Raw genomic sequence first — 27,120 nt, forward strand, 5'->3', positions numbered from 1 at the left:
ATCAGACACTTAATGGACACAGCTAAGAGACGGGAAGATATGCTAGGAAGTATTGAACAGTATTTTGATGTCTTTACATATCTTACAACCTCAACTTGGATCACACAGGCAGAGAGTGGAAGGTGGGTGGACAAATTACACTACTCAAGATTCAATGTTGCTACTCAAAGTGTAGCAACACACTAACAAGTGGCTAAAAGAAACTTTGGCTGTTTTTGTGCTAATAATTTAAAAAATCCTGTTCAATTTTACCACAGTACAATGCACTCACCACAGCTAATTTGTATCCCTACTTTATTTCACTTAGGGAAGCAAAGTGCTCTGTGTGGAGGTAACCTAATTCATCTGCAGTTTAACATATGCCAGTAGCTTATCCCTCACACACAGCCACACACACACACACACACACACACACACACACACACACACACACACACACACACATACGCACACAGCTCCAGTAAGAGATAAATTGGATGCATATAAATTTATGGGGAAGACAATAAGTCTTTGTTTCACAATATTCTGGCATGGGCTACACATGCACACAAATACCCACAGAGCAGCATTAAAGCCCTGATGCTTACACACACACACACACACACACACACACACGCACACACACACACACACACACACACACACGCACACACACACACACACACACACACACACACACACACACATACATCCGCATGTACGCAGAATGATTTGTCTACTGCCAGATTCTCATTCAAAGTTAATTTGTTACAAGGGAAATCCCGATCCCTAATGCGCGTGTTTGTCTGATTTAAACATTTGATGGATGCGTTTCAAAGCAACCTCTGACCTCAAACTTCCCCACACATGCAACGTGTGTTTTTCAAAATTAAAACTGCAATTGCATGTGTTTTAACAGTAGTAGTTAAAAGTAGTAGTAATACAACTCTTGTTACTAGCATTTTAAAGTTGGATTTAATTTACTCTTTGCTACCATGGCAATTTCATGGAACTGTGTATGGACAAGCTAGTGGAAAGAAATCAACACATTCCACAAAACATAATCAGGAATAAGAGGATGTGTAGCTAAAAATGAGAGAGTGGCTCATCTGCCCAACACGTTGTAACAGACGTTTGAGTCACGCACGTTTTTGTGCAAATTTAACTTTCTTTAAATTTTCAGTTGTTGATCAGATGTTTCCATGGTAGTTCCAAGCATTCAAACACTCAAAGCAGATGTTTAAATTGAGGTCATTGGTGAGCTGCTCTACTCATATTTCATAAAGAAGTAATAGCTCCAGAGAGTTCAGGGTGTAAAATTTAAGCAGCTATCTTTAGGGATGAGCTCGTCTGATGGCTTTTCTGCCAATTTGGAGTAGCCTGAGAAATCTCAACATCTCTTGGATGGATTAATATGACGGCCTGTACAGAAATTCATGGTCTCTGGATGATTTATCTTAATGGCTGAAGCCTTTGTCCTTTTGTCCAGCAGGCAATTTAGCAAAAGGAAGACAAATTTAAGTCTAAACATGTAGATAGATTGGAAAAAGATGGCGACTGTCACAGTTATTTATTTCACCTTAGTGATGAATTCTGGTCAGTTTTCTGTCTAGCAGTAGTTACCAGACATTTACCATTTCATCTGTTTATCTGTCCATCCATATTTTCAAATGATCTAATTCAGGGCCACGGGGACGCAGCTGCCATGGGGTGAGAGGCGGGGTAGACCCTAGTCAAGTCTATGAGGCTAAAGGCTAACAAAGTGGGACAGACAACCATTCATATTTATATTTACACCTACATCCAATTTAGAATAAGAAGTTAACCAAACCCTGTGAATGTCTTTAGACTGGAAGTACTCAGAGTAGCCCACACAGATAAGCTCCATACAGAAAGGCCCCAGGCTGGATTCAAACCCTGGGTCTTCTTGCTGTGAGGTGATCATGCTAGTTTTTCTCTTTTGTTCCATTATTCATGAGGCCTTTATAACTCAAACTGAGATTTATATATTTGTAGGACTTTTTTTTCATTCAGTTATAGCATCACCAGAATCTGTAGGTAAGAATTCTGACCATAATTATTAACCTTACAGTGTAAACTGAACTATCAGCTTGTTAGAACTGTTAATGTGAGCCTGCTAGTACCCAACTCAAAGCACTGCTGTGCAACTTAACAGCAGCACTAGCATGGCTCAAGACTTGAATTTGAATGTTATTTACTTTTTGTCACAAATTAAGAGAAAAACAAGACACAACATGACCGCTGCTTTTCTGAATAAGGCTATCCGTTCATCTCTATCATATGATGTGCATTAATACTGGTATTAAATATGATGTGATATAAAATTGTCACGGCAAAACATCAGTGATATACTGATGCCATGCATTGGGTTAGACAGCCAGCGATAGCCATGTTAGGGAATGATGATCATTTACAGTAGTACAAAGAAAGCTCTGTCATTTACCTACAATGCTTTGTAAAATATAGAAGAAAAAAATATTTTCCTGCTAAAGATGGAAAATACCAACTTGTTTTATAACTTGAGGCACAAGCACACCATCGAGTATAGCCAGGCCATGAAGGCAGTGGAAGGAGGGGACACTAGCAGCTGGTGATGCGGGATGCAGAACTAAACAAATGACTCCACTGAGCATCGCTGGAACACTCGTTAGTTGAACTCCATATGACAGGAAGAGGAAGCAATAAATGAAAATTACTGATGCAGTTACATGGTGGAAAAGCAGGCCTTTAAGCAGCTGGTTAAAAATGCTCAACCCCAGTTACAACATCCCATTTTGAAAATATGTTTCACTTTTACTGTGCAGGCTCCTGGTGAAGTCATTATTGTTGTTAAAGTGTTACGCAGCTATGTTATAGCTTCACTTCAAATTCCTGGGGAAAATACTGCCCAGGTTACTTGTGTGCTGTGACTTGTGCTGTGTCACTGGATACATTGCTGTGTCACTACTATTGCACTGTATTGCCACTTCTGCTGGCCTGGCAGCAGCATTGTGACAACAGAGCCACACTTTGAATTAGGTGATCTGTCATCAGTGACAGTAGCTCATTGGAAAAGAAGGCTGGGAAATGTTCTTGATTTTGTTTGCACTAATAAATGCTGCTGTCTGCACGCTGCAATCACAGATAACATGTTGTTTAGTATTATTTTTTCCTATATTGTCAGAAATGTTATTTTCCAAATTTCCATGAGATATTGTGATACAACGTTAGAGCCCTATCACCCACCTTTTTTCTTCACAGTGGTTTTGTTCTTCTGCCTTAAAATTCCCTTAAATCATAAATAAGGCATAACTGGAATGATATGATTGCATGCACTTTATGTACATCTAGTGGCAGCAAGAGGTGAAGCGTGTGTGTGTGTGCGTGCGTGTGTTCATTGCATCTGAAGTTGTAAACATAAACAGGGAACCTGCCAAAAAAGAACTTCATTACAAAAACAATCTGGGTGGGGAGGTCAAAACATTGCTAATATCTCAAAAAATTGATTTAAAAGTTGCTATTTAGTTTCTGCTTGAAGTCACAGAAGTGAAAAAATGATCCTTTCCAAGTTTTCTTGGAAGTTTTTTTTCTTTTTCACAGAATAAAGAGTGCAGAGTGAGTCGTCGCTGCTAGTGGAAGCCAACTGCTTTGCTAACATTCTATACGTTTTCAGCAGCCAACTTTTCCTGTGAAACCAAACACAGAGATACTTTTGGATCTGTGTGTGTGTGAGTGCATGTTTGTGCGTTCTTTAATACTTTTTCAAAGGCTTCTGTGGCTGCATATTTGAGTGCTGGGTGTGTAGCATATGAGTGTGCGTGCACGCTTGGACGCAGCATGGAAACAATGACGTCAGCTCAATTAGCTGTATCTCTTTCAGCCCTTACACACGTGTGTGTTAAAGCATGGATATGGAGGTAACACACCGTGCAGTGAGAGAATTGCACAGTCAGGCAGGTGTGCGTTCCCTCTCACACTTTCACACACGCACAATGTGCGCTCAGTCACCCTCGGTTACATTTGGTCAGAGCTGAGTACATCTAACAGCCAAATGGAAGATTTTTTGTGAGGTGTGTGTGCATGTGAGTGTGTTTGATTATGTCTGGTGTGAAACACAATGTTTGGCCCACGGCCTGGCAGATTTTAGCGGAAGCCTTGGATCCAGATCACACTCACGCTGGGAGTGAGAACAATTCTATGAGGACACACCCACACAAACACACATAGACTACACACATGCACATGTAACAGTGTGGGAGGAACACTTTTGTCTTTGTCTTACCCTTTCCTACTCATACCGCAAAGCATTGTCCTTTCTTCCTTCCTTCCTACCTTCCTTCCTTCCTTCCTTGTCTCCAATTTAACTCTACTTTTTCATGCACATCTGTAAAACTAAATCCTTTGCCGATCTGAGAATATTAGAAGGAACCTTTGTGTTACAGTGGGGCAAAAAAGTATTTAGTCAGCCACCGATTGTGAAAGTTCCCCCACTTAAAATGATGACAGAGGTCAGTAATTTGCACCAGAGGTACATTTCAACTGTGAGAGACAGAATGTGAAAAAAAAATCCATGAATCCACATGGTAGGATTTGTAAAGAATTTATTCGTAAATTAGGGTGGACAATAAGTATTTGGTCACCTCAAACAAGGAAAATCTCTGGCTCTCACAGACCTGTAACGTCTTCTGTAAGAAGCTTTTCTGTCCCCCACTCGTTACCTGTATGAATGGCACCTGTTTGAACTCATCATCTGTATAAAAGACACCTGTCCACAGCCTCAAACAGTCAGACTCCAAACTCCGCCATGGCCAAGACCAAAGAGCTTTGGAAGGACACCAGGAAAAGTATTGTAGACCTGCACCAGACTGGGAAGAGTGAATCTACAATAGGCAAGCAGCTTGGTGTGAAAAAATCAACTGTGGGAGCAATCATCAGAAAATGGAAGACATACAAGACCACTGATAATCTCCCTCGATCTGGGGCTCCACGCAAGATCTCATCCCGTGGGGTCAAAATGATCATGAGAACGGTGAGCAAAGATCCCAGAACCACACGGGGGGACCTGGTGAATGACCTGCAGAGAGCTGGGACCAAAGTAACAAAGGTCACCATCAGTAACACACTACAACGGCAGGGAATCAAATCCCGCAGTGCCAGACGTGTTCCGCTGCTGAAGCCAGTGCATGTCCAGGCCCGTCTGAAGTTTGCCAGAGAGCACATGGATGATACAGCCGAGGATTGGGAGAATGTCATGTGGTCAGATGAAACCAAAGTAGAACTTTTTGGTATAAACTCAACTCGTCGTGTTTGGAGGAAGAAGAATACTGAGTTGCATCCCAAGAACACCATACCTACTGTGAAGCATGGGGGTGGAAACATCATGCTATGGGGCTGTTTTTCTGCCAAGGGGACAGGACGACTGATCCTTGTTAAGGACAGAATGAATGGGGCCATGTATCGTGAGATTTTGAGCCAAAACCTCCTTCCATCAGTGAGAACTTTGAAGATGAAACGAGGCTGGGTCTTCCAACATGACAATGATCCAAAACACACCGCCCGGGCAACAAAGGAGTGGCTCCGTAAGAAGCATTTGAAAGTCCTGGAGTGGCCTAGCCAGTCTCCAGACCTCAACCCCATAGAAAATCTGTGGCGGGAGTTGAAAGTCCGTGTTGCTCGGCGACAGCCCCAAAACATCACTGCTCTCGAGAAGATCTGCATGGAGGAATGGGCCAAAATACCAGCTACTGTGTGTGCAAACCTGGTAAAGACCTATAGTAAACGTTTGACCTCTGTTATTGCCAACAAAGGTTATGTTACAAAGTATTGTATTTTTGTTATTGACCAAATACTTATTTTCCACCCTGATTTATGAATAAATTCTTTACAAATCCTACCATGTGGATTCATGGATTTTTTTTTTCACATTCTGTCTCTCACAGTTGAAGTGTACCTCTGGTGCAAATTACTGACCTCTGTCATCATTTTGAGTGGGGGAACTTGCACAATCGGTGGCTGACTAAATACTTTTTTGCCCCACTGTAATTAAAATGAGGACTCAGGCTACACAGCAATTTAAAGAACTAACAAACTACCAGTGGTCATTTTTATATCCCAGAGTATGCATCCAATTAAAAAGAACCTCAATATCAATGACAGAAAAATGCATACACACTCATTAGGTGAAAACAAATGTTGTATTTAACCCACACATAAACTGGAAATTCTGCATTCAAACATTGCAGTTAAATGCCTGGAAAGGTCATGACAGAGAGAGGAAAATGGTTTCACATGCCTGTGTCTGTAGGAGGAGGTTATTCAATGACCACATCAACAGATAATTAAGCTCCTTAAGTGTTAGATGCCTTAGTCTTTGAAGACTGACTGTGTGGTTGCCACTTGGATGAAGCTTTGAAACATTAAGAGGGTTTATTTGAAAATACTGGTGCATGTGCATCTTCATGCATACCTTTGATTTCAGTCTCACTGTACTCTAATGACTGGTACACTCCTGCTGCTGTCTTTTAAAACAGTGATTGATGGGAACTTGTGGTTTTTCCCATAGTGGTCCCAACAGTTCACTACAGTGTTTTCTACAAGCTTCAGCATTGCATTAGTATGCACTTCAGTAAAACCCATTAGTACCGAGAAAATTTCCGCTGAAAAATTCACAGATTGGTCTCTAACGTCCATCTTTGTGTCAAAGTTTCATGCCAGGAATGTGCCAGGGAATGTCAGCCCATCTATTAGTTTACGTGCAGGTCTTTTTTTACTTCTGTTTTTCTTTAAAACTTCTGTTGTTTTGGGCAACACCTAAAAAAAAATCTTTACCTGATTTAAATTTGGCCAAACTCACATTAATTGTTATGGTCTTGGCAACACTATTGTATCACTATCTAAAAGTTCTGTTGGAACCACGTTCTCATGTTCTCTGCAGTGTCTCAGTTTTTTCAAGCACAAAGTACTTTCCACAGGAAGAATGACTGTCATTGCTGTATTCCTTTCAGTGAGTTGATTTAAGGCATTAACATTTAGATGTGTCTAGGAGAGAACATTCAGAGGAACTGAGTGCCAGTGTACCATCTTTTCAGAGCACAATCACAATGCACGAGTTTTGTGCCACAAAATTTAAAAAGTGTATAGATCTTTTCTCACTATCTGAGCCACTCGCCAGATTTGCCTCATTGCAAGTAGAAGATCACTATTTTGATACACTGCAAAGACACAAGTTCATTGGGACATAACACGACTTCCACTAAGGGATCTACACCAGTCCATGCCTCGACAGGTCAGGGCTGTGGGACCAACACAATATTAGACAGGTTCTCCTGTTATATCTGATCAGTGTGGGTTAGTTTTAGTCCATATGTTTATCCCCAATAAAATGACTGTAATGAGTCTTTAATGCCTTTAATGCCATGACAATGGATTATCGTGGCTTTTTTTTTTTTTTGCTCATGTTGGCCACAGGTTCTATCGTAATGATGCTGTCTGAAGAAAAACAGGTCCGTCCACTGACTTTCACAGTGGTTGCCAGGCTCTACACAACCTTTCCTGTCTTCCACACACAACACACTACATCCAGGCAAGCATGTCAGTGTCTTGGTCTACATGTGTCTGTGTGCGTGCAGAATGAGCCGGCGCTGTTAGTAGCAGCCAACTGCTTTGCTAATGTTCTATATGTTTTCTGCAGCCAACTTTTGCTGTGAAACCATACACAAAGACACGTTTGTATATGCGTGTGCGTGTGTGTCTGTGTGTGTGCAGAGCTGTCTTTTCCTTTGCAGACAGGTGCACCAATTATCTCACTATCTTTCTCTTCCTCAGTCTTCCTCTCTCGCTTTCTCCCTCTGCCGCTTCCTGCCCGATACCCTCTATTCACACCTGCTAATCATCCCTGCACAGCTATGGGTATGTGTGCGTTTGCATGTGCACATGCGTGGCATTCTGCCTCCCGCTGAAGCAACCTGTTAGGTCCAGCAGTAACAATATATCCGCTGCCACATCCACACGTGCACGCGTGCATATACCAGATACATTTATTCTTCTGGTGTCACCGCAGGATCGATGCAAGATGTTAATTAGGAAAAGCTGTTTTTACACCACTGGTAGCTCGAAGCTCATACCCTCCTGATTGCAGCGCACAAACATTTACCAGCATATTCATTGCAAATTAAACAAGAGAAAACACTGCAAAGGGTCATGCCGCTCGCCACACAGTGACAAACATCTCTCAGTGAAGAAGTACATCAAAGACAGCCTGTTTGAGTTCTCTAGAAAGGAGCGGCTTGATTCATTCGTTTTTGCAATGGGTTAGTGTTTTCTGTCAGTTGTGGCTGGGGTCAGGTTCACACACTCTATATGTTATTCTTGATGGTGGGGTGTTTTGTGCCGGAGAAACAGAAAAACACCATCTGATGTTGTTCACTTTGTCACGAGCTGAGCAGATGGACAAACAGAACAGTCAACTAGTGTTTTTTCAGACACTTGAAATATCGAGCACACGGACGTGGGTGACAAATTAAATACAAGCGCTGGATAAGTAAGGTAGAGAGGGGCAGAAGAAGCTACTTTCAGCTGCTCCCTTACTCAATGAATGTAATTTAAAGATAACAAAACTGTTATCCTTTTATACAGATAATGGGGAAACAGTTACAAGACCTCAAGCAAAAGAGTTGTGTGCTCAGACTGCGAGCGTGTACAAACTAACCAGCACCACCATTTTTAATGATTAAGTGTTTGCACCGTTGTGTGATGGCTGAAGGCCTTTAGACGTGTTAAATATTGTGTATTATCTGTGCCTACACCTTCACTTTTTTACAACTATAAATAGCCACATATCTGAAGCTGAAGCAAGGCTTTTAATTCATCACCACCTCCGCCTCCCGAAAAATCCTGACAATAGGTTGGAGCTTCTGTACAGGTGTTCACCTTCCCTCAAAAGGTTGTCCTTCCTTTTGGGTGGGAATTCATTTACAGCCCCACCCTCCTCCCATTATCAAGTGCAGTTTCAGCATTATAATTAGAGGGTTTTGAATTAATTTCTGAGCACTGTCGTACAGCAGGTTGCCTGTACTGCAAAATAATGTCCCTGAAAGCATCTCTGTGCAGATACGGCTGCTAACAGGCTGCTTGTGCTCCCATATGGAAAAGATATATATAAATCTTATAAAGTTTTTATCTGTCTTGTATGAAACTTGTATGAAAAGCATATAAGAGTGAAAACACATATAAGATCCCTTGAAAAATTATATGATGAAACTTGCATGTTTTGTATACTTACTAAAAACATATATGATTTACTCATGAAAGTGGCCACTTTCATGAGTAAATCATATATGTTTTTACTATTTCTTTTCCATATGGGCTGCGCCGTTAGTACCAATAAATAAATCATTCTTTTTTTAAGAGATGTATATTTCATTCAACAAAATAGAGTATTAAAGTTCTTGTATTGTGGGATTAGATTTGACTCATAGGAGAAATAATTGATAAATAAATGTGTCAGCACTGCGACAAACAGGAGACCTGTCCATGCTGTACTCTCTCTTTCCCTAAGACAGCTGGGAATTGAATCTTGGATAAGTGAAAGAGAGTGGATGGATGCATTGTAACTGAGGAACAAATAGTTAATTCCCTAAAATAATTTAAAGAGAAAAACTTCACCAGTCGGGGTGCTACCAGCGATCCAGGAGTGTGATATCTCTGAAGTAGGTAGAGTTAAACCGAATGTGACGGTCAGTTTGGAAGCTAAATGTCAGCGAATGAAAATGTGTTGAATGACATACAAAAACACACACAAGTCATAACATCTCCTCTCGCCCTCTTCATCTTTTCCCTCCATCTCCGAGGTGCCACCTTGTCCTCCTCATTAGATCATCACTGTCTTTTTCTCTCATTAAAGGTCATGGTGAATAAGAGCGGTTGGTAAATAAGTTCAGTCTTTGCTGACTGCGGGCAAATGCTTATAAGTCTGAATGTTTTCTGCAAAAAGAAGGAAGAAGGATTAGAAAAGTGGTGTGTGTGTGTGTGTGTGTGTGTGTGTGTGTGTGTGTGTGTGTGTGTGTGTGTGTGTGTGTGTGTGTGTGTGTGTGTTTGGGGGGGGGGGTAATGAAATAAAAAAAAGATTGCCATTTTCATTTTCTTGCAGAGACATACGGGGGACAGAAAGACGCAATTACAGACAACAACCAGACCGTGTGTGTGTGCACACAGACGCACACACACCCTGAGTCACAGAGAGATATGGCATTTAGCAGCCATTGTCTTTTATAAGCAGAGTAAATCTAATTCATGGACTGGAGTGCGACGCCAAGCAATGTTAGTTTGTCATCCAAATGTCAGCTGTTGGAACGCAGTATGCAAATTCTGAAGATCGGAAGATAGACAGAAAGGCAGAAAGCAGTTTAAGTCTCTTAAGGTCTGTCCCACTCCCAGCTGGGGGTGGGGAAGGGAGGAAAATGAGGGGCTTGGTTACCGCAGTACACCGAGCCTCATGTTTATGTCCAACCCTTCCCAAACCCGGCGTGGAGCAGGAGGGCCAAAGAGCGTCACAAATCAAACCTGTAGCGGCGGCGAGACGGAGCGACAGAGCGGGTCACAAATCAAACGCGCTCTATTGCGGGGACAGAGGGTCAGTGCACGTTACAAATCAAAGCAGCTCCGTCAGTGGGATGGCGGGTGAAACAAATCACGGTGACCCCATCTCGTCGGCCGCTTGTCCAAGTGTGAGAAGGGAAAAAATAAAAAGTTGGGCCGTCGTTGAGCCTGACATTAAAAAGACAGAACGAGAGATCAAATGACAGACAGCGAGAGTCGAGTGTAGCGTGACTGCTGACACTAACAGAGAGGAAGAGCTCAGAGACACACATGCTTAGTCTTGTTACTGTTATTACAGACATGTTTGTCATTTTCTGTGTATGGGCTGATGTCGTTGTGTGTACCTCCATGCGTGAGGTTGACTGTAATAGTCTTCCAATTGGGGGGCAGTCATGCAGAGCCGGCACATAACTGTGTGGAGATTCTCAACCCAACGAGCTGTCGATTACCCAAAGAAAGCGTTTGTTGATTTTTATATGCGGACGAAATTCTTCCACCCGCTTCCCTTTCTCGCTCACGCTTCACATTTCCCTCGAGGCTCAGTGTGTGTGTGTGTGTGTGTGTTTGTTTGAGAGTGTATTCACCTATGAAATACCTTCTATGTACCCACCACCATGCTTGACATGCTGCAGAGATAGCACAGCCCTGCTGACCCCTTCATCCATGCTGGTTTGTGCTTCTCCAGCACACACAGACAAGTTAAATCATCTTTATATGGAGACGGGGATCGTTAACAAGAATAAATCTTTCCTGAAAAGAAAAGATATTAAAAAGGATGATAGAGGGTAGAAATAGCTGTAAAGTTCATGAATTTCAATTTTAGTCGTGGTAAATGTAGGAATCTTTATTGTTGACATAATGGACTGTAATTTTTCACTTTGTCTTCAGCGGGACAAACGCAGGTGAATCAAATTTCAGTTTAACAATGTCCCTATTCCATCACGTCTCACTGAGCCATAACAGAAAGTGAACATACGCCAGGAACGAGGATTGCTGGCCTTAATGGAATCCATTAGATTTTAGTTCAATCATTTGAAGTGGAAAGGCTCTATCGGACTGAAAGAACAGAGATCTAAAGGGGCCAAAATGGATACACAAATCCTATGACTATAAACCCTTAAGAAAAGAGGGAAGGCAGAGGGAAGGTAGGAGATAAAATGTATATTTGAAAAGCAAAAATCATTATTATTACTTCATTGGGTAACCAAATAATAAGCACACTTGCTGAATAGCTTGGTCTAAGTGCTCTGTTTTTAAAATATCGTATTGTAGAATAATAAGTGCCAAACCTTCAAGTTTGACCAGCAGACTGCTGAAATATGGCAGACAAATGTCAATGTTGGGTTGAAACAATTTTTTTGTTTGTTTTGTTGTTTTTGTGCAGATGTAGCAGGTATTCTCCATGTGTGAGTACCACTAACATGTTTCTGGCCTTGATCCCAAAGCAGAACAAGATAATCCCACATGAAATGAATAAATGAAAGGGTAGGGATAACATGATGAGATTATCAAGCTTACCAGTCTACTCTGAGTGGACCACCAGATGACCATATGTCCAAGAGTGCTGAGGCTTATCAGGTGCCTGTTAAGTCTACGGAAATTGTAACAGTGCAGATTTGATATCTAAGAAGGAATCGCTGAATGGACGTTTTCATTACTCCTATCTATAGAAAAGAAGTGTGTGTGTGTGTCTTTGGTTTGGAGCCATGCCTTAACAAATCCCCCGTCATTACATCCAGTCAATACAGCAGATAATTGGGCCAAATCATATCCATATAAAAGCTTGAATCAGAATTGTTGCATCATTGACACTAACCAGGGTGCTGGACTCTATTTCAAATTCAAATTGCAAATTTTATTTGTCATTTTATTCTTTCTCTATTTATTTTTTATCTGCTTGTGACCCAAAAGAGAATTTTCTCGTCTCCATGGTTGGGCATTTCGATTTCATTCTAATCTACTATATATCTGACTGTGCACTGGACTCACTTATTTACGTGGATCCAAATTAGTTTGAATGTAGTTCATGCTTTCTTTGAACACATTTTAAACGGTCTTTCAAAGCTAAGCTCATGCTGCTACTCAGATCTCAACCTAATAAGCGGTGACATGAATGTGGTGGGAATTAATTCAGCTTACTCCTCTTTTTAAGAACATTTACTCATCAGTTTTGTTTGAAATGCACCCTATTAGTACAAAGTCATAGTAAACAGAGTAAAACTCGTGGAAATTAAAGGAGTTCGGGCTCTTGATGAGCACCAACTTCTGATTTATTTCCAAGCTGATTTTGCAGCAGAGCTTGATGTTCTCTTCTATTGGAAAGTGCAGTTTAGTCCAAAACAAACAATCAGGGCAGTCAGTTAGTTTTTGAGGTTATTTAATAGAAAAAAAATATTATACTTATAAATATACATATGTTATTATTTAATAGTGTGTTTGATTACATCTTTCAAAAATGTATGCATTCTCATAAATGAATAACAAGTTATTAAAAGAAACATAGGAGCAGGCGTGAGTTTCTGAAAACTGCCATGTTCTCCCACCATGTTTCAATACAATCACTGAGAAGGACGTCTCCCTTCTGACTAATGTAGTTTTATATTACTCACTATGTGCAGCCAGATACGGGCATATATGTAGTACACCAAATGTGGAGGAGAGGTGATTTTGTAGGTGTTTTTGTCCATGGAGGGACATTGAAATTCATGCTTTCACCTTCATAAGCAAGACACAGTATGATGGTTCATACCTATGTTTTATCACCGGAGAAGGAGTGCTAAAAAACAATGCAATGGAAAGGACAGACACAACACGACCGACATCTTAATAAGATGTCATTCTCTTCCTAGAGAACACTTACAGCTGATCAAGTTCAGCTGCTAAAGAATTATGAAACTTTCAGTGTAGGAGCAAATAAAATATCTGCATTATCGCAGATAATTATGCTTAATTTATAATTTATACCTTTAATTTGACATTTTTTATGTATATTTATCTGAAATATATAGATGGCAAAATTTACTACCAGGAACTTTGTGGAAGTGGTTTTGGGCTTTAGGAGCCAATTACTCAACCTTAAAAGAAACTTAGTAATGCTGCTTAGTTCAGCTGGTACTTATCAGCACAGACCTTTAAACTGCAGCAAAATAAGCACAGAGAATAAATGGGCTCACTGTGAGTGGGATAAATGCACTTTAATAGTTGTACCAACAGCAGAGATAGTAATAACTAGAGGATTATTTGCAATTTGTAAATCAGTAAAGCACACGTGAGCCATATTACATAACTCTGATGTAAGCGCCGTGCTTAACTCTCTGAACCTTCTTAAACTGTCTCTCATGGACAGATGGACACAAACGGCACACACCGGCCAACATCAGTCACAGTGAGGTGTACATGTGCACATGGTTAGCTGCCTTGGCTAAACTATTACTGAGTAAAGAGGGCCGCTACGCCTCTTACTCTTCTGGATTACACACCCAGTCCATCACTGAGTGCAATAAATAACATGTTCACCAATTGGGATATTATGCGCCTACTAGGGGTGCAACAATACTCGTATCGATATTGAACCGTTCGATACAGTGCTTTCAGTTCGGTACGCATATGTATCGAACAATACAAAATTTTTAATTTATTTTATCAACTTTCCTTCTGACGATGCTGTCTGTGTTGAGCACTCAGTGGATCTGCGCTCGACAGTGCAGCCTAGGCAGAGTAGTCAAACGCAGATTCACTGACCGCAGGGCAATCTAGCAAGACGGAAGTTAAGCTCTCCTTGCAACATGGCAAATTGAACCCCCCCCCACCTTCATTCAGATGTGGCGTTTGGAACTATTTTGGTTTTCATGTGAAGCATGACCCTGAAGGTAAGCGCGTCATGGACAAAAGTAAAACAGTATGTTGGATTTGCCACGCAATGCTCAATTACATTGGTGGGAACTAGTGTGTTAGCGCAGTTTGCTCCTTAACGTGTTGGCCGTCCAGCCCCACGCACGGGGCGATCCACGGTAGCTTGTTAACGGAGATTTGCCGTTTTGTGGCGTTAACGTCATTTCAGATTAACGCTGACAGCACTAGTGGGAACAAAATTAATATGACTGCACATTTACGCCGACATCATCCTAGTGCAAAGACAAGTGGAAGCAGACAAAAACAACAAGCACGCATGCTACAAACTTTACCCAGGTCATTTAGACAGCCGTTAGCACATGATTCTCCTTATGGGGACCTGATATGTTTAATATGCTGCTGAGAATATAGCCCAGAAGAAGCGTATAGTATAGCTTTTATTTTGGAAAGAGCCATTTCTCTGTAATAAACTCTTTTCCAAAGATGAGTGATTCCTCAATCAGATTTGTACCTGCAATATAAAGTTTGGACCATTTAATTGAACTTACCGGGCATAATCTTAATGCCTCTTTCCTCCCATTCAGTCATTCATTCATCCGTCTTCTAGTCACTTATCTTGGCCCGTGTGAAAACAGCAAGCAGAGCATAAAAACTGAGATAGGAGACGCAAGCCCTCCAGCATATCCAGGGTCTGCCCTCAGCCGTTCCTGCCTGTAACACAAAACCACCTATATGATTCCTCTCAACATGATGTAGCTGCGGCTCGATAACTAAGCTTCTCCCAAATTGCTGAGCTATTCAGCCTTTTCCACAGAGCGTGACCAGCTGCCCCATGGAGTATCCTCATCCCTGCTGCTTGTTTCTGCCATCTGATTTGTTTATGATTACTAAAATCCTGTGTTCCACAGAAAAGTGTTGGAGCTACAGATTCTAAATCCTCTCTTACCTTTTGTGTTTTGTGTGCACAAAGACAAAGATGTGTCTGATGCTACAGTAAATATTCCATCCACCCATTTTTTATCACTTATGCTAACCTCACTAATTGCATGTGCTTAAGAGTACCTGGTGAGAACCTGCAAACTACACACAGGAAGGTCCTGGCCAGATTTGAACCTATAGGACCTTGTTGATGTGAAGCAGCAGTGCTAATCACTGTGCATGCTATGCAGCATTTAATACCAATGAAAGAAGAAAAATGCTATACTTGAACCTTTAAGTTTAGCTTTTGTTTCTTAGTCGATCAGCATCACACTTTGCTTAGAAAGTTCAATCTTTAGAAAAGTTCATGATTTATTTTCTGAGGGCTAGGTGAAACTTGACTCTGGAGGTGATCAGAAGGATTAGAGCTCAGAGGGAAAAACTTACTCTATCAAGAAACTACAAACTGTGCCTGCCAGTGCCTTTAGAGCTTACTAAGTAGTTCACTTATTCATTGTTCCTGCAAAGAGCTGCAGGTGCCAGTAACGTCTGTCAGCTTTGATTATACTGTGATATGAATATTGCCCTCCCACTAGTGGACAAAACATACATTTTCTAAAAGGAAATAGATATCGAGACTGCTATCTGCTGACTTGATTGATTCAGATGAAAAGTACATTTCATTTGCTATATGGTGTGTACCATAAAGCTGTATGCAGTATGACAGCTTAACAGTGGCAAATTCATGAAAGTTTAAATGAAGAGGGACTAATCTTTTACTTTTATACCTTTAGGATCAATAATTTGTGGTGACATTGTCATAAGAAATGAAAGAAATATGCGTACCATATTGCATAAAACAAACTATGGGTCAGACATCTGCTTACCTTCAGATTGGACAGGCTGCCTGTGACTTAATAAATGATGAGATATGACAAATAATACATGTACTGTAATTGTTGGCGTGAGATGACTGGCACAATATAAATGTGCTTATTATTCCTCAAGACACAGTTGTGATAGAGTTGAATTAGCATGTGCATCTCACCTCTCCCTGTGTGCTTCATCTTCCTGTTTCCATTCATGTCCGCTTTTGTCTCTCCCTCCCTCCATCCCTTTATTTTACCACCACTCTACCTCACTCCCATCACTTCTTCTCAGCCCCTCTCTCTCATCCCTGCTGTTTGGTAAAGATGACTGAGTGTGAAGATATGATGAAATATTTCCTGTCATCATTATGAATTAGCCTTTGCACAAACCGGCACGCACACACTCCTGCAGATGTGCATACACGCATGTATGCACACACACAGCAAGGCCCATGTATCATATCAAGGTCTCTTGAGACAGTTTAACAGTGATGTCATTGATCTCAGCTGGCTATCATCACAGAACCTGACACATACTGCAACAAAGCACAGCCAGGACACTTTCATGAGGCCATATCTGGGTCTAAGAACATACATTTGAGCTGAAGTGAAGAAACTGATGACTAATGCAAATGGCTTAAACACCTGCTGCATATATATGGTATATGGCTGACATGTAGTACAGAAGATGTATTTTTTTTCTTTTTCTGCAGGTTAGTCTTTTTAAAAAAAGCTATTATACTGTAGTACCTTTGTGCCATAGCTGGAAGAACTAGATAGCCTGTCTCTGTAGGTTTGTGATATTGATGCAAACCTACACAGAGGCTGAGGAGGTGGAGCAGGTCATCTACTGATTGGAAGGTTGGTGGTTTGATCCCTGGCTCCTCCAGTCCGTCTCCAACACGCTCTCATCCCAAAACGTAACATCCCATATGGAAAAGATATATATAAATCTTATAAAGTTTGTATCTGTCTTGTGTGAAACTTGTATGAAAAGCATATAAGAGTGAAAACAGATATAAGATCCCTTGAAAAATTATATAATGAAACTTGTATGTTTTGGATACTTACTAAAACAATGTATGAAAGTAATGCGAAAGTGGCCACTTTCATGAGTAAATCATGTAAGCCTTATATGATTTACTCATGAAAGTGGCCACTTTCATGAGTAATCACATATAAGTTTTTACTATTTCTTTTCCGTATGGGATATTACGCTATTTGACAAATCATCGGTATGTTACGCTTTCAGCCACTCCACACATCTCTATGTTATGCATTCGGAAACATGAGAACCTTTTGGACTTAATCTACACATGTACATTTATTTTACTATCATGAATCGCTTTGGAAAACACTAACTAACACGATTAAGTTTGAGGCTGGAATACACGTCTGGAACGTGTGTTACTGCCGAGAGCGTCATTCTATTGGATTCCAACCACAATCCGGCGCATATCATAGGAACGCGGAAGGTTACCTTTCACGTTCTACTTGAATACAAATAATCTGAACATTTAAACCTTGAACCTTTCACTTTGCGTTTGTTCATACTTAAAATTTATATTTTAATCATTGAAGTTAAAAATGGAAAAGAAAATTTGACACATAATCTGCTGCTAGAAAATAAATGCCTTTTAAAATATCAAAATATAATAAAACAGGTTTGATTAAATCTGGGAGTCTGTAATCATTTGCCCCTTAAGTGCAAACAGGCGTGGATGGTTCGGATGGTTCAAAGTAACCTGGACAGCAGTTAGTCTTCACAAGCCAAGGCATGTATCGTGTGTTACATGAAACTGATCTAGGCACTGTTATCTGTACAAGTTTCATGATGCTATTAACCAACAACTGGCAAATGAATAATACCAGATAGCACACAATAACACAATATAACAATAACACAATATTCTTATCTAAAAGCCTTAAACATCTCAGTGCAGAATTTCAATGCGATTCTGGTTCGACGGTCAAGTCAAAGTAAACATAGCTGAGACGTCTCCATAGCTGACACAGGGAAGCGGGCTACTTCAGAACCCTCTGAAAGAGTAATACACTCTGACTTGTACCATCTGCTGCTGTCTACCAGCCCCCCGCCAAAGCTGAGCACACTGCAATGAAGGAAAGTGGAGCAACTCAAGAGAAAAGCAATCGTCATGATGGAGAAAATGTCTTTTTGTTTACTATGCTGTTATTTTACTTCAGTGCTGAGCAATGCTCCTCTCATTTCCAAATGAAGAGGCTGTGTTGTGTTATCCTTAAATATAGATGAGAAAAAAAACTATAATAGCCTCACAAATCAATATTATTTTGTCATTTTGGAGAATAATGGATATATTAATATGGATCCTGAACAGAACTGGACACAAATCCAGCTACAGGCAGAGGCAGATTCTTTATAAACTCCAAAGCAAAAACTCAAATTATTCAGGCCACTCTAGAGGCTGGCTCTAAAAGCCACAGCACAATAGCTCATTCACTCATGCATGCTTTGTTAGCCACAACATGCAACGCCTTTGGCATGCAACAACTGCTGCACTGCAATACACACAGTTGTGATTTTGAAGCAGAAGCCTTAGTTTTCGACAAGAAAACAGGATCTTGTCATGCTACGTCTGGGCGTTTGCTCAGGGTCGATTGAGTTTAGACTGGAAATGGAAGTAATAAAAAAATGGGAATAATAAATGCTTTGATTGATTGATTGAATCTTTATTTTGAACATGTTGAAAAAGTATAAAAAAATAGAATTAAAAGAGACAAATGAACAAAGCAAACAAAAGGAAAACGAGCAACCACAACTCCAAATAACGTCCATGTTCAAAAAGGAGCAGGAAGAAGCATAAGCTTATTTAATCCCACCCCTTTTCCACTATCTAGTATCAATAGACTACAGAAATACCTCCTTGCAATTACATTATATGTTATGTGTAATTTTTTTTTTTAATATATACACATATATGTTTCTATCTATCCATACATACGTATATACACACATACGCACATATACACATTTTCAATAACCCCATTAACACCTCAAGGATACACAACCTACAATTATATATATATATATATATATATATATATATATATATATACCCATACCAGCAAACCCGTGCATGCGCACACACATGAAAATATTAGACAAGAACACCCTATCAAATCTCTACCTTTTCCCTGTACCCTGTAAATACCATATCCTTAAACCGCTTTTTAAACTGCGCCATGCTTGGACATTGCTTCATATCTTTACTTAGTCTGTTCCACAGCTTCACTCCACACACAGAGATGCAAAAACTTTTTAATGTTGTACGGATACGAGGATGTTTTAAATTTAATTCCCCCCTCAAATTGTATCCCCGTTCCCTTTTAGAAAACATTTTTAGAATATTGTCAGGAAGCAGGTTATTTATTGCTTTATATATAATTTGTGCTGTGAGAAAATGAACCAGATCTGTGAATTTTAGAATTTTTGATTTTAAGAATAGTGGATTTGTATGATCTCTGTAACCAGTTTTATGGATTATCCTTATGGCCCTTTTTTGTAATATAAAGATTGATGATAGCGAACATTTGTAAGTATTGCCCCAAACCTCTGCACAGTAATTCAAATACGGTGCAATCAGGGAACAATAGAGAATGTGGAGTGATTTGTGGTCCAGAATGTGTTTTACTTTACTCAAGATTGAGACACTTCTTGAAATTTTGTTATGTATATGTTTTATATGAGACTTCCAGTTTAATTTATCATCTATAATCACACCAAGAAACTTATGTTCAAGTACTCTTTCAATTTCCACACCATCTACATGAATCTGCACTTGTGCATTTCTAAGGGAATTCCCAAATAAGATAATTTTAGTTTTACTTAGATTTAGTGATAGTTTGTTCCTGTTAAACCATTTTTTAATTTTGCACATTTCTGAAGTAATTGTATCCAGCAGCTCCTTTAGATTCCCCCCAGAACAAAAAATATTTGTGTCATCTGCAAATAATACTAATTTTAATATATCAGATGCCTTACAAATATCATTTATATAAATAATAAATAATTTTGGACCCAGTACAGAGCCTTGTGGAACACCACAAGCAATGTCCAAGCATGATGAGGAATGGACACCCAGCTTCACAAATTGTTTCCGGTCACTTAAATAATTTTTCACCCATTGCAGTACAACCCCCCTAATCCCATACCGTTCCAGTTTATTAATTAATATGTCATGATTGATTGTGTCGAATGCTTTCTTGAGATCCAGAAATACTCCAGCTGCATACTGTTTCTGATCTATAGCATTCGTAATCTCCTCAATTGATTCGATTAATGCCAGAGATGTTGATCTTTTTGATCTGAATCCATATTGACTGTCAGAGAGTAATTTATATTTATCTAAGAATTTGTCTAATCGTTTATTAAACAGGTTTTCTAGGATTTTGGAGAATTGTGGTAGTAAAGAAACAGGCCTGTAATTTGTGAAGTGGCGTCTATCCCCGGTTTTATACAGCGGCACAACTTTAGCTATTTTCATTTTGTTTGGCACTTTTCCCGTCTGAAATGATAAGTTGCAAATATATGTTAGAGGTCCTACAATTCCTTCAATGACCTTCTTGACGATTTTCATGTCAATATCATTACAATCAGTAGATGTTTTATATTTACACATGTGTACAATGTCAATTATTTCTTTTTCCTCCACTGATGTGAGGAACATTGAGTTAGGGTTCCTATCAATCAGGTTTTCACTACATTCTACTGATGGCAGTGACTCAGGAATTTGTTCTGCCAGTTTTGGTCCAATATTTACAAAATAATGATTAAAGCTGTTGACCTTATCAGCAGTGTTTTCCATAATATTGCCATTATCGATAAAGTATTGTGGATAACTTTGTTGTCCAGAATTATTTTTAATGATACCGTTTAAAACATCCCATATTCCTTTCATATTATGTTTATTGTTGTTCAATATTTTACTATAATACTCCTTTCTACATACACGTATAATATTGGTCAACTTATTTTTGTATTTTTTATATTTATTTTCAGCATCTTTTGTTCTTTGTTTTAGGTATTCCCTATAGAGTGTATTTTTCTTTTTACATGCATTTTGTAAACCCTTAGTGAGCCATGGTCTATCTGAATATTTGTGCTTTCTGTTGTATTTTATTGTTGGACAGTTTTTATCGTACAACTCCATGAATATTCTTAAAAATATGCCATATGCAATATCAATATCAGCTTCTTTGTACACATTGTCCCAGTCCTGATTTAATAGATCGTTCTTAAATGCAGTCATAGTTTCTTCTGTCCTTACACGTCTGTATCTCAGTTGTTCTTCATGCTGATTTTTCTTATAATTAGTGTCATAAACTGCAAAAACTGGTAGGTGATCACTGATGTCATTAATTAATATTCCGCTCACAATGTTGTTTTCCATATTGTTAGTGAAAATATTGTCAAGTAAGGTGCCACAATGTGGTGTAATTCTGCTAGGCCTGGTTATTTTAGGATGTAAACTCAAACTGTACATAGTGTTTAGGAATTCGTCGGTCATTTTATGCTTTTTTGGATTCAACAGGTCAATATTAAAATCACCACAGATAAACATAACTTTTTGATTTGTTTTAGAGAATATTTCCTCTATGAAGTCATTAAATACTTGAATACTAGAGCCAGGTGTTCTATATATACAGCTAATTATTACATTTTTTTCTTTTTCCTTATAAATTTCAATTGTTATACATTCTAGTAAATTATCAATTACAGTTGTCATACTTTCTACCACCTTGTAGTTTAGGTTTTTATCCACATACACAGCTACTCCCCCTCCACTCTTGTTCCTTCTATTTACAAAATTCACTTCATATCCCTCCAGTCCAAAGTCCATTCCTTTCTCCGCATTGATCCATGTTTCAGAAATGGCAATAATTCCAAATGGATTTGTCAACTCATTTAGATATTCCTTTATATTGTTGAAGTTGGCATACAGACTTCTGCTATTAAAATGGATTATTGATAATTTATTTTCCGTGTTGATGGTGTGCTTAAACTGTTCATCAGTGAAGTAGCAGCAGTTACAGCTGATGTTGTAGAAGAAATTATTTTCCGGGTCTATATCCTTTTCTAAGTCTAGAACATTATGGTCTGTGTATCGAAATGTTCTCAGTTCCAGATTATCATAAAGAGAATTCCAATGAGTTATGTTGATATTGTTGCCGGATGCAGATGAAGTTCTTTTGGACTGTGCCATGTGTTGTGTTGTGTGTCACGTCACATGTGTATTCATACCTCCAGAGTAAGTTGACCTCAGTATTTGTCCAGCTCTTCCATATTTCTGATGACCAACACTTTGGCTTGTTCCGGTGTTCCATTGAGTTTAATGAATATTTTACAGTTGGTGGTCCATGTATTTTGAATTTTTCCCTGTTTCTTCAAGTAACGTGCTTTCCTGGCAATGTCCGCATTTCTTTTTATCAGATGTTCGTTCATGAAGACATCGGATCCTTTCAGTTTCCTTCCTTGTTTTAACAGTGCTGTTTTCTGTTTTCTGTTTGCAAATCTCACAATGATGGCTGGTTTGTCACTGTCATTTTTTCGGGGTAGAGGGTGGCAAGCCTCAATGTTGTTATAATCCACTTCCACACCTTTGGACCGTAGAAAGGTAACCACTTGATGCTCCGTGGAGTTGACATCTTCCTCTCCTGGCCCTCCTACATTGTCAGTGGCGACCGCACGGGCGTATGACCGGGGTTTGATGCGAAGCCCCGTGATGATAACATCGTTCATCCGGGTGTACTGCTCCAAATCCGCCACTCTGTTCTCCAGGTACGCCAGCCGCCGATCCTTCTCGGCGTTCTGGATGCGGAGAGCCTTAACTTCCTCGACCAGGTCCAGGATGGCTTTCTGCTGCAGTTTGACAGTAGAAATCTCCTCTGTCATAAACTCCAGCGACTTCTTAATATCGTCTCCTTCCTCGGCTGACAGAACTTTTTTCGGGCCCATGCTGAGAGACGCTCTTGTAGCTTTGCCGTGACGACCGGCTAGCTAGTTGATGCTAGCGTTCTTCCTCTCACTCCAAATGTCTAGGTTAAATGTCTAAGTTAACATTACGGTCTTATGTTACAATATTTTATGAAGTCACACCATTTACAGTCTTTAACCGAGTGAGTTCACTGACCTATACATGGACTATTAGCATCTACAGAAGAAATGTCAGAATTTCTAACCTTAGGCATACAACAGAGCAACAATTGTCACACAGTTCATTGGATAAACATTGTCCTTTGCATGTATCCATATATTGAACTTTTTTGACGACGTCTTTCTGACTAAATTTCCTTCCTATACTTGTACAGTTTTATGAAAATGGGCATCTTTCAACACATCTTTTCTAAACAGCTGCTCAACACTGGTAGGATCTCATGTGATGTTCAGCATTGTTTTGTGCTGCAAAAAACATCTCATTACTTTCAGAGAGTCGAAAGATGAGTTTAAACTCTGAATCTTAGAACACATGACTGAGCATCACCAGAATCTCTGCACGATCCCGTTTTCCACATCACTTGGTTATAAAACAGAAGTTAAAAGTCAGTGCTATCGATGGACAAGGCTCCACAAAACAAGGAAAAGATTTTAAAAAATCCCAACAGATTAGATAATAGAAATGCACGAGAGCTAGAAAGCTCTTAGGGTCAGTGGTTATGTTAATGTCAGCTGTCAGAACCAATCCATATGTCTGTCCGATAAGCAGTGATGTTGATGGAGGATATGCATGTGACATACCCAGATAGCAAAAATTATGACAACGCTTCACTGCCTTATTCCTAGAAACTGAAAGCTTGTATACATATAGTCAATACATGCTGCAGGATAATCTGCAGCATATGCTGTTTTTTAGGCAATGGTAGATTTGCAACAATATTTGGAAGTACACATCCTGGTTCAATATAAAAGCACCAGTTTGAGTTGTGTGGTTTTTTTGTTCTGTTTTTTTTGTTTTGTTATTGGCATTAACAGATCAATTCTAATTTGTCAATGCTTAGAAGCCTAAAAGGCTTTGTTCCAGTAGGGAACTGCAAAACTGTGACTACGTCCAATGAGGTCAATCAGATAATAAGCTGTCTAAGGTGAACTTTCATTTTTAACTCGGTATTTGTTTCAAGATGAGTTGGTTGGATGCTGGGTTAGAGCATGGCTATTCAACTACGAAGTTAGTTGGGCCAGATTTTCAAACCGAGGAATTTATCTGGGCCAGATATTTTTTTTTAAGCCAGTAAGCAGCAGATCATGATCAATTTCAAACCCACACAACTGTATTGAAAAACAAGTAATTTTTTTATTCATTTTCCCCTGTAAATCTGGTGACCTCTCACAAATGCACACCAAAAGGTCCATTTAAAAAAAGGGAGCTATAACTAAACTATTTTTTGCACATTTGAAATAATAATAATAATAACAAAAAACATTTTGATAATTCCCTTTCAAATTAAAATATTTTGCTGACCACTCACTTTTCCTGCCATGGATGGAGCCCCATCCGTCACAGACACGCTTCATATCCAGACCATTTTCCTCAAAAAGAGCTTAAATCTTCTCAAACATTATTTCGCCAGCTGTGTGTCCCTCTAACGGTAGTAAACCGAACAATTTCCCATCCAAAAAACGGACATATACGCATAACTGTGCATTATCAGTTCTGTCTGTGATCTCCTGCTATAGACATTACATCAGTTTTCTTCAGGTCATCTAACAGCATTTCAAACTCGTCTGACGCCAGAACTTCAACTCTACGAATATTTGAACTGTCCTACAGGGGTACGTTTTTAATAGCAGATGTCACACTTACTTTAATTTTTTCATCACTTTTCACCGCATCCACCACGGCCAGCATGCAGTATTTCATTGTTTCAGAATCTGTGAAAGGCCTTTTCTTCTTCGCCAAGAAGCAAACATGAAGGAAAGATGCTGCAGCTCTCTCTTGGGCTGTACAGGACCCTCACCATGGTAGTACAACTCCGGTTGTAAGATTATTAAACTCGGTAAAATGAATAAGTATTTGTCAGTCCAGGCAGGGTTAAACCGACAGTTTTCATTGTCAATTTTGCGCTTTTGGAGTGAGAAAGACATGCTGTTGTCGCATCATATATTACGATGATTGTTTAATATCTGTACATCACGGTGCATTGTGGGTTAAATATTGCTAGACTACTAGGAGTGTTGCATTCACAGTCTACACTACGCTGTAGGAATTTTTAATTTTTTTAAAATTAATTAATGAATTGATTTTTTGCGTTTTCTCTGTGTTTCTGCCAGGACCACAGGCAGGGCCACTCGCAGGTTGCTTCTGGGCCGCATTTGGCCCGCGGGCCGCCATTTGAATAGGCTTGGGTTAGAGCATAGGTGTCAAACTCTGGCCCGTGGGCCAAATTTGGCCCGCAGCCTAATTACATTTGGCCCGCGAAGCCATACCAAATTACTATTAGCGCTGGCCTACTGGTATTATACAGCTAATATATATATTGTTTAGTATTAAGCTTTGCTTGTTCCATATTCAGTTTTTCAGCAAAACTTGTTTTAGTCCATAAGAAAAGATTCATTCTTATATCTAGAGGAAGATTTTTTTTTTCAATAAATATTAGCGTTAGCCCGCGACTTTGTTCCAGTTTTGAATTTTGGCCCACTGTGTATTTGAGTTTGACACCCCTGGGTTAGAGTATCTTCTCTCTGATAAAGCGTAGTATAATAACAGCAAACATCCTCACATGAAGGCCTTGCATGAAGACCAAGAAATTTATCTATAAGACACTAAAGTTTAGAACCGCTGACATAGAGCCGCTCACATGAGCAAGTTTGGCTATGTCTCGGTGCTTTCTATTTACCATTCACCGTACAATGAGTGCATCAGGAGCAACTCGAGGGTCAATATCTTACCTACATATACTTGGACTTAGACTCTGGAGGAGCCAGGGATTGAACCTCCAGCCGTCTGATTAGTAGATTCAATTCAATTCAATTTTATTTATATAGTGCCAAATCACAACAAAAGTTGCCTCAAGGTGCTTCATAGGTACAGAGAAAAACCCAACAATCATATGACCCCCTATGAGCAAGCACTTTGGTGACAGTGGGAAGGAAAAACTCCCTTTTAACAGGAAGAAACCTCCAGCAGAACCAGGCTCAGGGAGGGGCGTGGCCATCTGCTGCGACCAGTTGGGGTGAAAGAAGGAAAACAGGATGAAAGACATGCTGTGGAAGAGAGACAGAGATTAATAACAGATATGATTCAATGCAGAGAGGTCTGTTAACACATAGTGAGTGAGAAAGGTGACTGGAAAGGAAAAACTCAATGCATCATGGGAATCCCCCGGCAGCCTACATCTATTGCAGCATAACTAAGGGAGGATTCAGGGTCACCTGGTCCAGCCCTAACTATATGCTTTAGCAAAAAGGAAAGTTTGAAGCCTAATCTTGAAAGTAGAGATAGTGTCTGTCTCCTGAGTCCAAACTGGAAGCTGGTTCCACAGAAGAGGGGCCTGAAAACTGAAGGCTCTGCCTCCCATTCTACTTTTAAATACTCTAGGAACAACAAGTAGGCCTGCAGAGTGAGAGCGACCTAGATGACCTGTTTGACCTACTAAGCCCTCTTCACGATACTTGACCTGAAGACAATAGTTTGAGACATGACTGGGGCAGTGTTTTGTTTATTTTTATATTGATGATAAGCTGGCTCTGCTCAGTGGTTAGCACTGTCACTTTACAGTAAGAATGTTATTCAGTCAAACCTTCTGGTTTGTTTGGTCCTTTTTTGGGGGGAGTTTGCATCTTCCCCCATTACCTGCCGTGGTTTCCTCCAGGTTCTCCAGTTCATTCACACAGTCAAAAGGTTTGTTTGAGTGATTTGACTTTAAGTTGGTT

General features: G+C 39.7%; 2 protein-coding genes across 2 annotated transcripts in view; one reads left to right on the plus strand and one right to left on the minus strand.

Annotated features, from left to right (window-relative positions):
- The window catches only part of il1rapl2 (interleukin 1 receptor accessory protein-like 2), a 506,271-nt gene that overhangs the window by 155,244 nt on the left and 323,907 nt on the right, over nucleotides 1-27,120 (plus strand). The gene's annotated exons all lie outside the window — the stretch shown is intronic.
- Nucleotides 22,416-23,237, minus strand: LOC146677213 (uncharacterized). Its single transcript, XM_085419338.1, has one exon. The coding sequence runs from the start codon at nucleotides 23,206-23,208 to the stop codon at nucleotides 22,513-22,515; it is 696 nt and encodes a 231-aa protein (XP_085275464.1). The 5' UTR covers nucleotides 23,209-23,237; the 3' UTR covers nucleotides 22,416-22,512.

The sequence above is a fragment of the Rhamphochromis longiceps genome, linkage group LG2 (assembly GCF_057381845.1).
Source record: "Rhamphochromis longiceps isolate RC_006_pf linkage group LG2, R_longiceps_female_GT1.1, whole genome shotgun sequence".
Lineage (NCBI taxonomy): Eukaryota > Metazoa > Chordata > Actinopteri > Cichliformes > Cichlidae > Rhamphochromis > Rhamphochromis longiceps.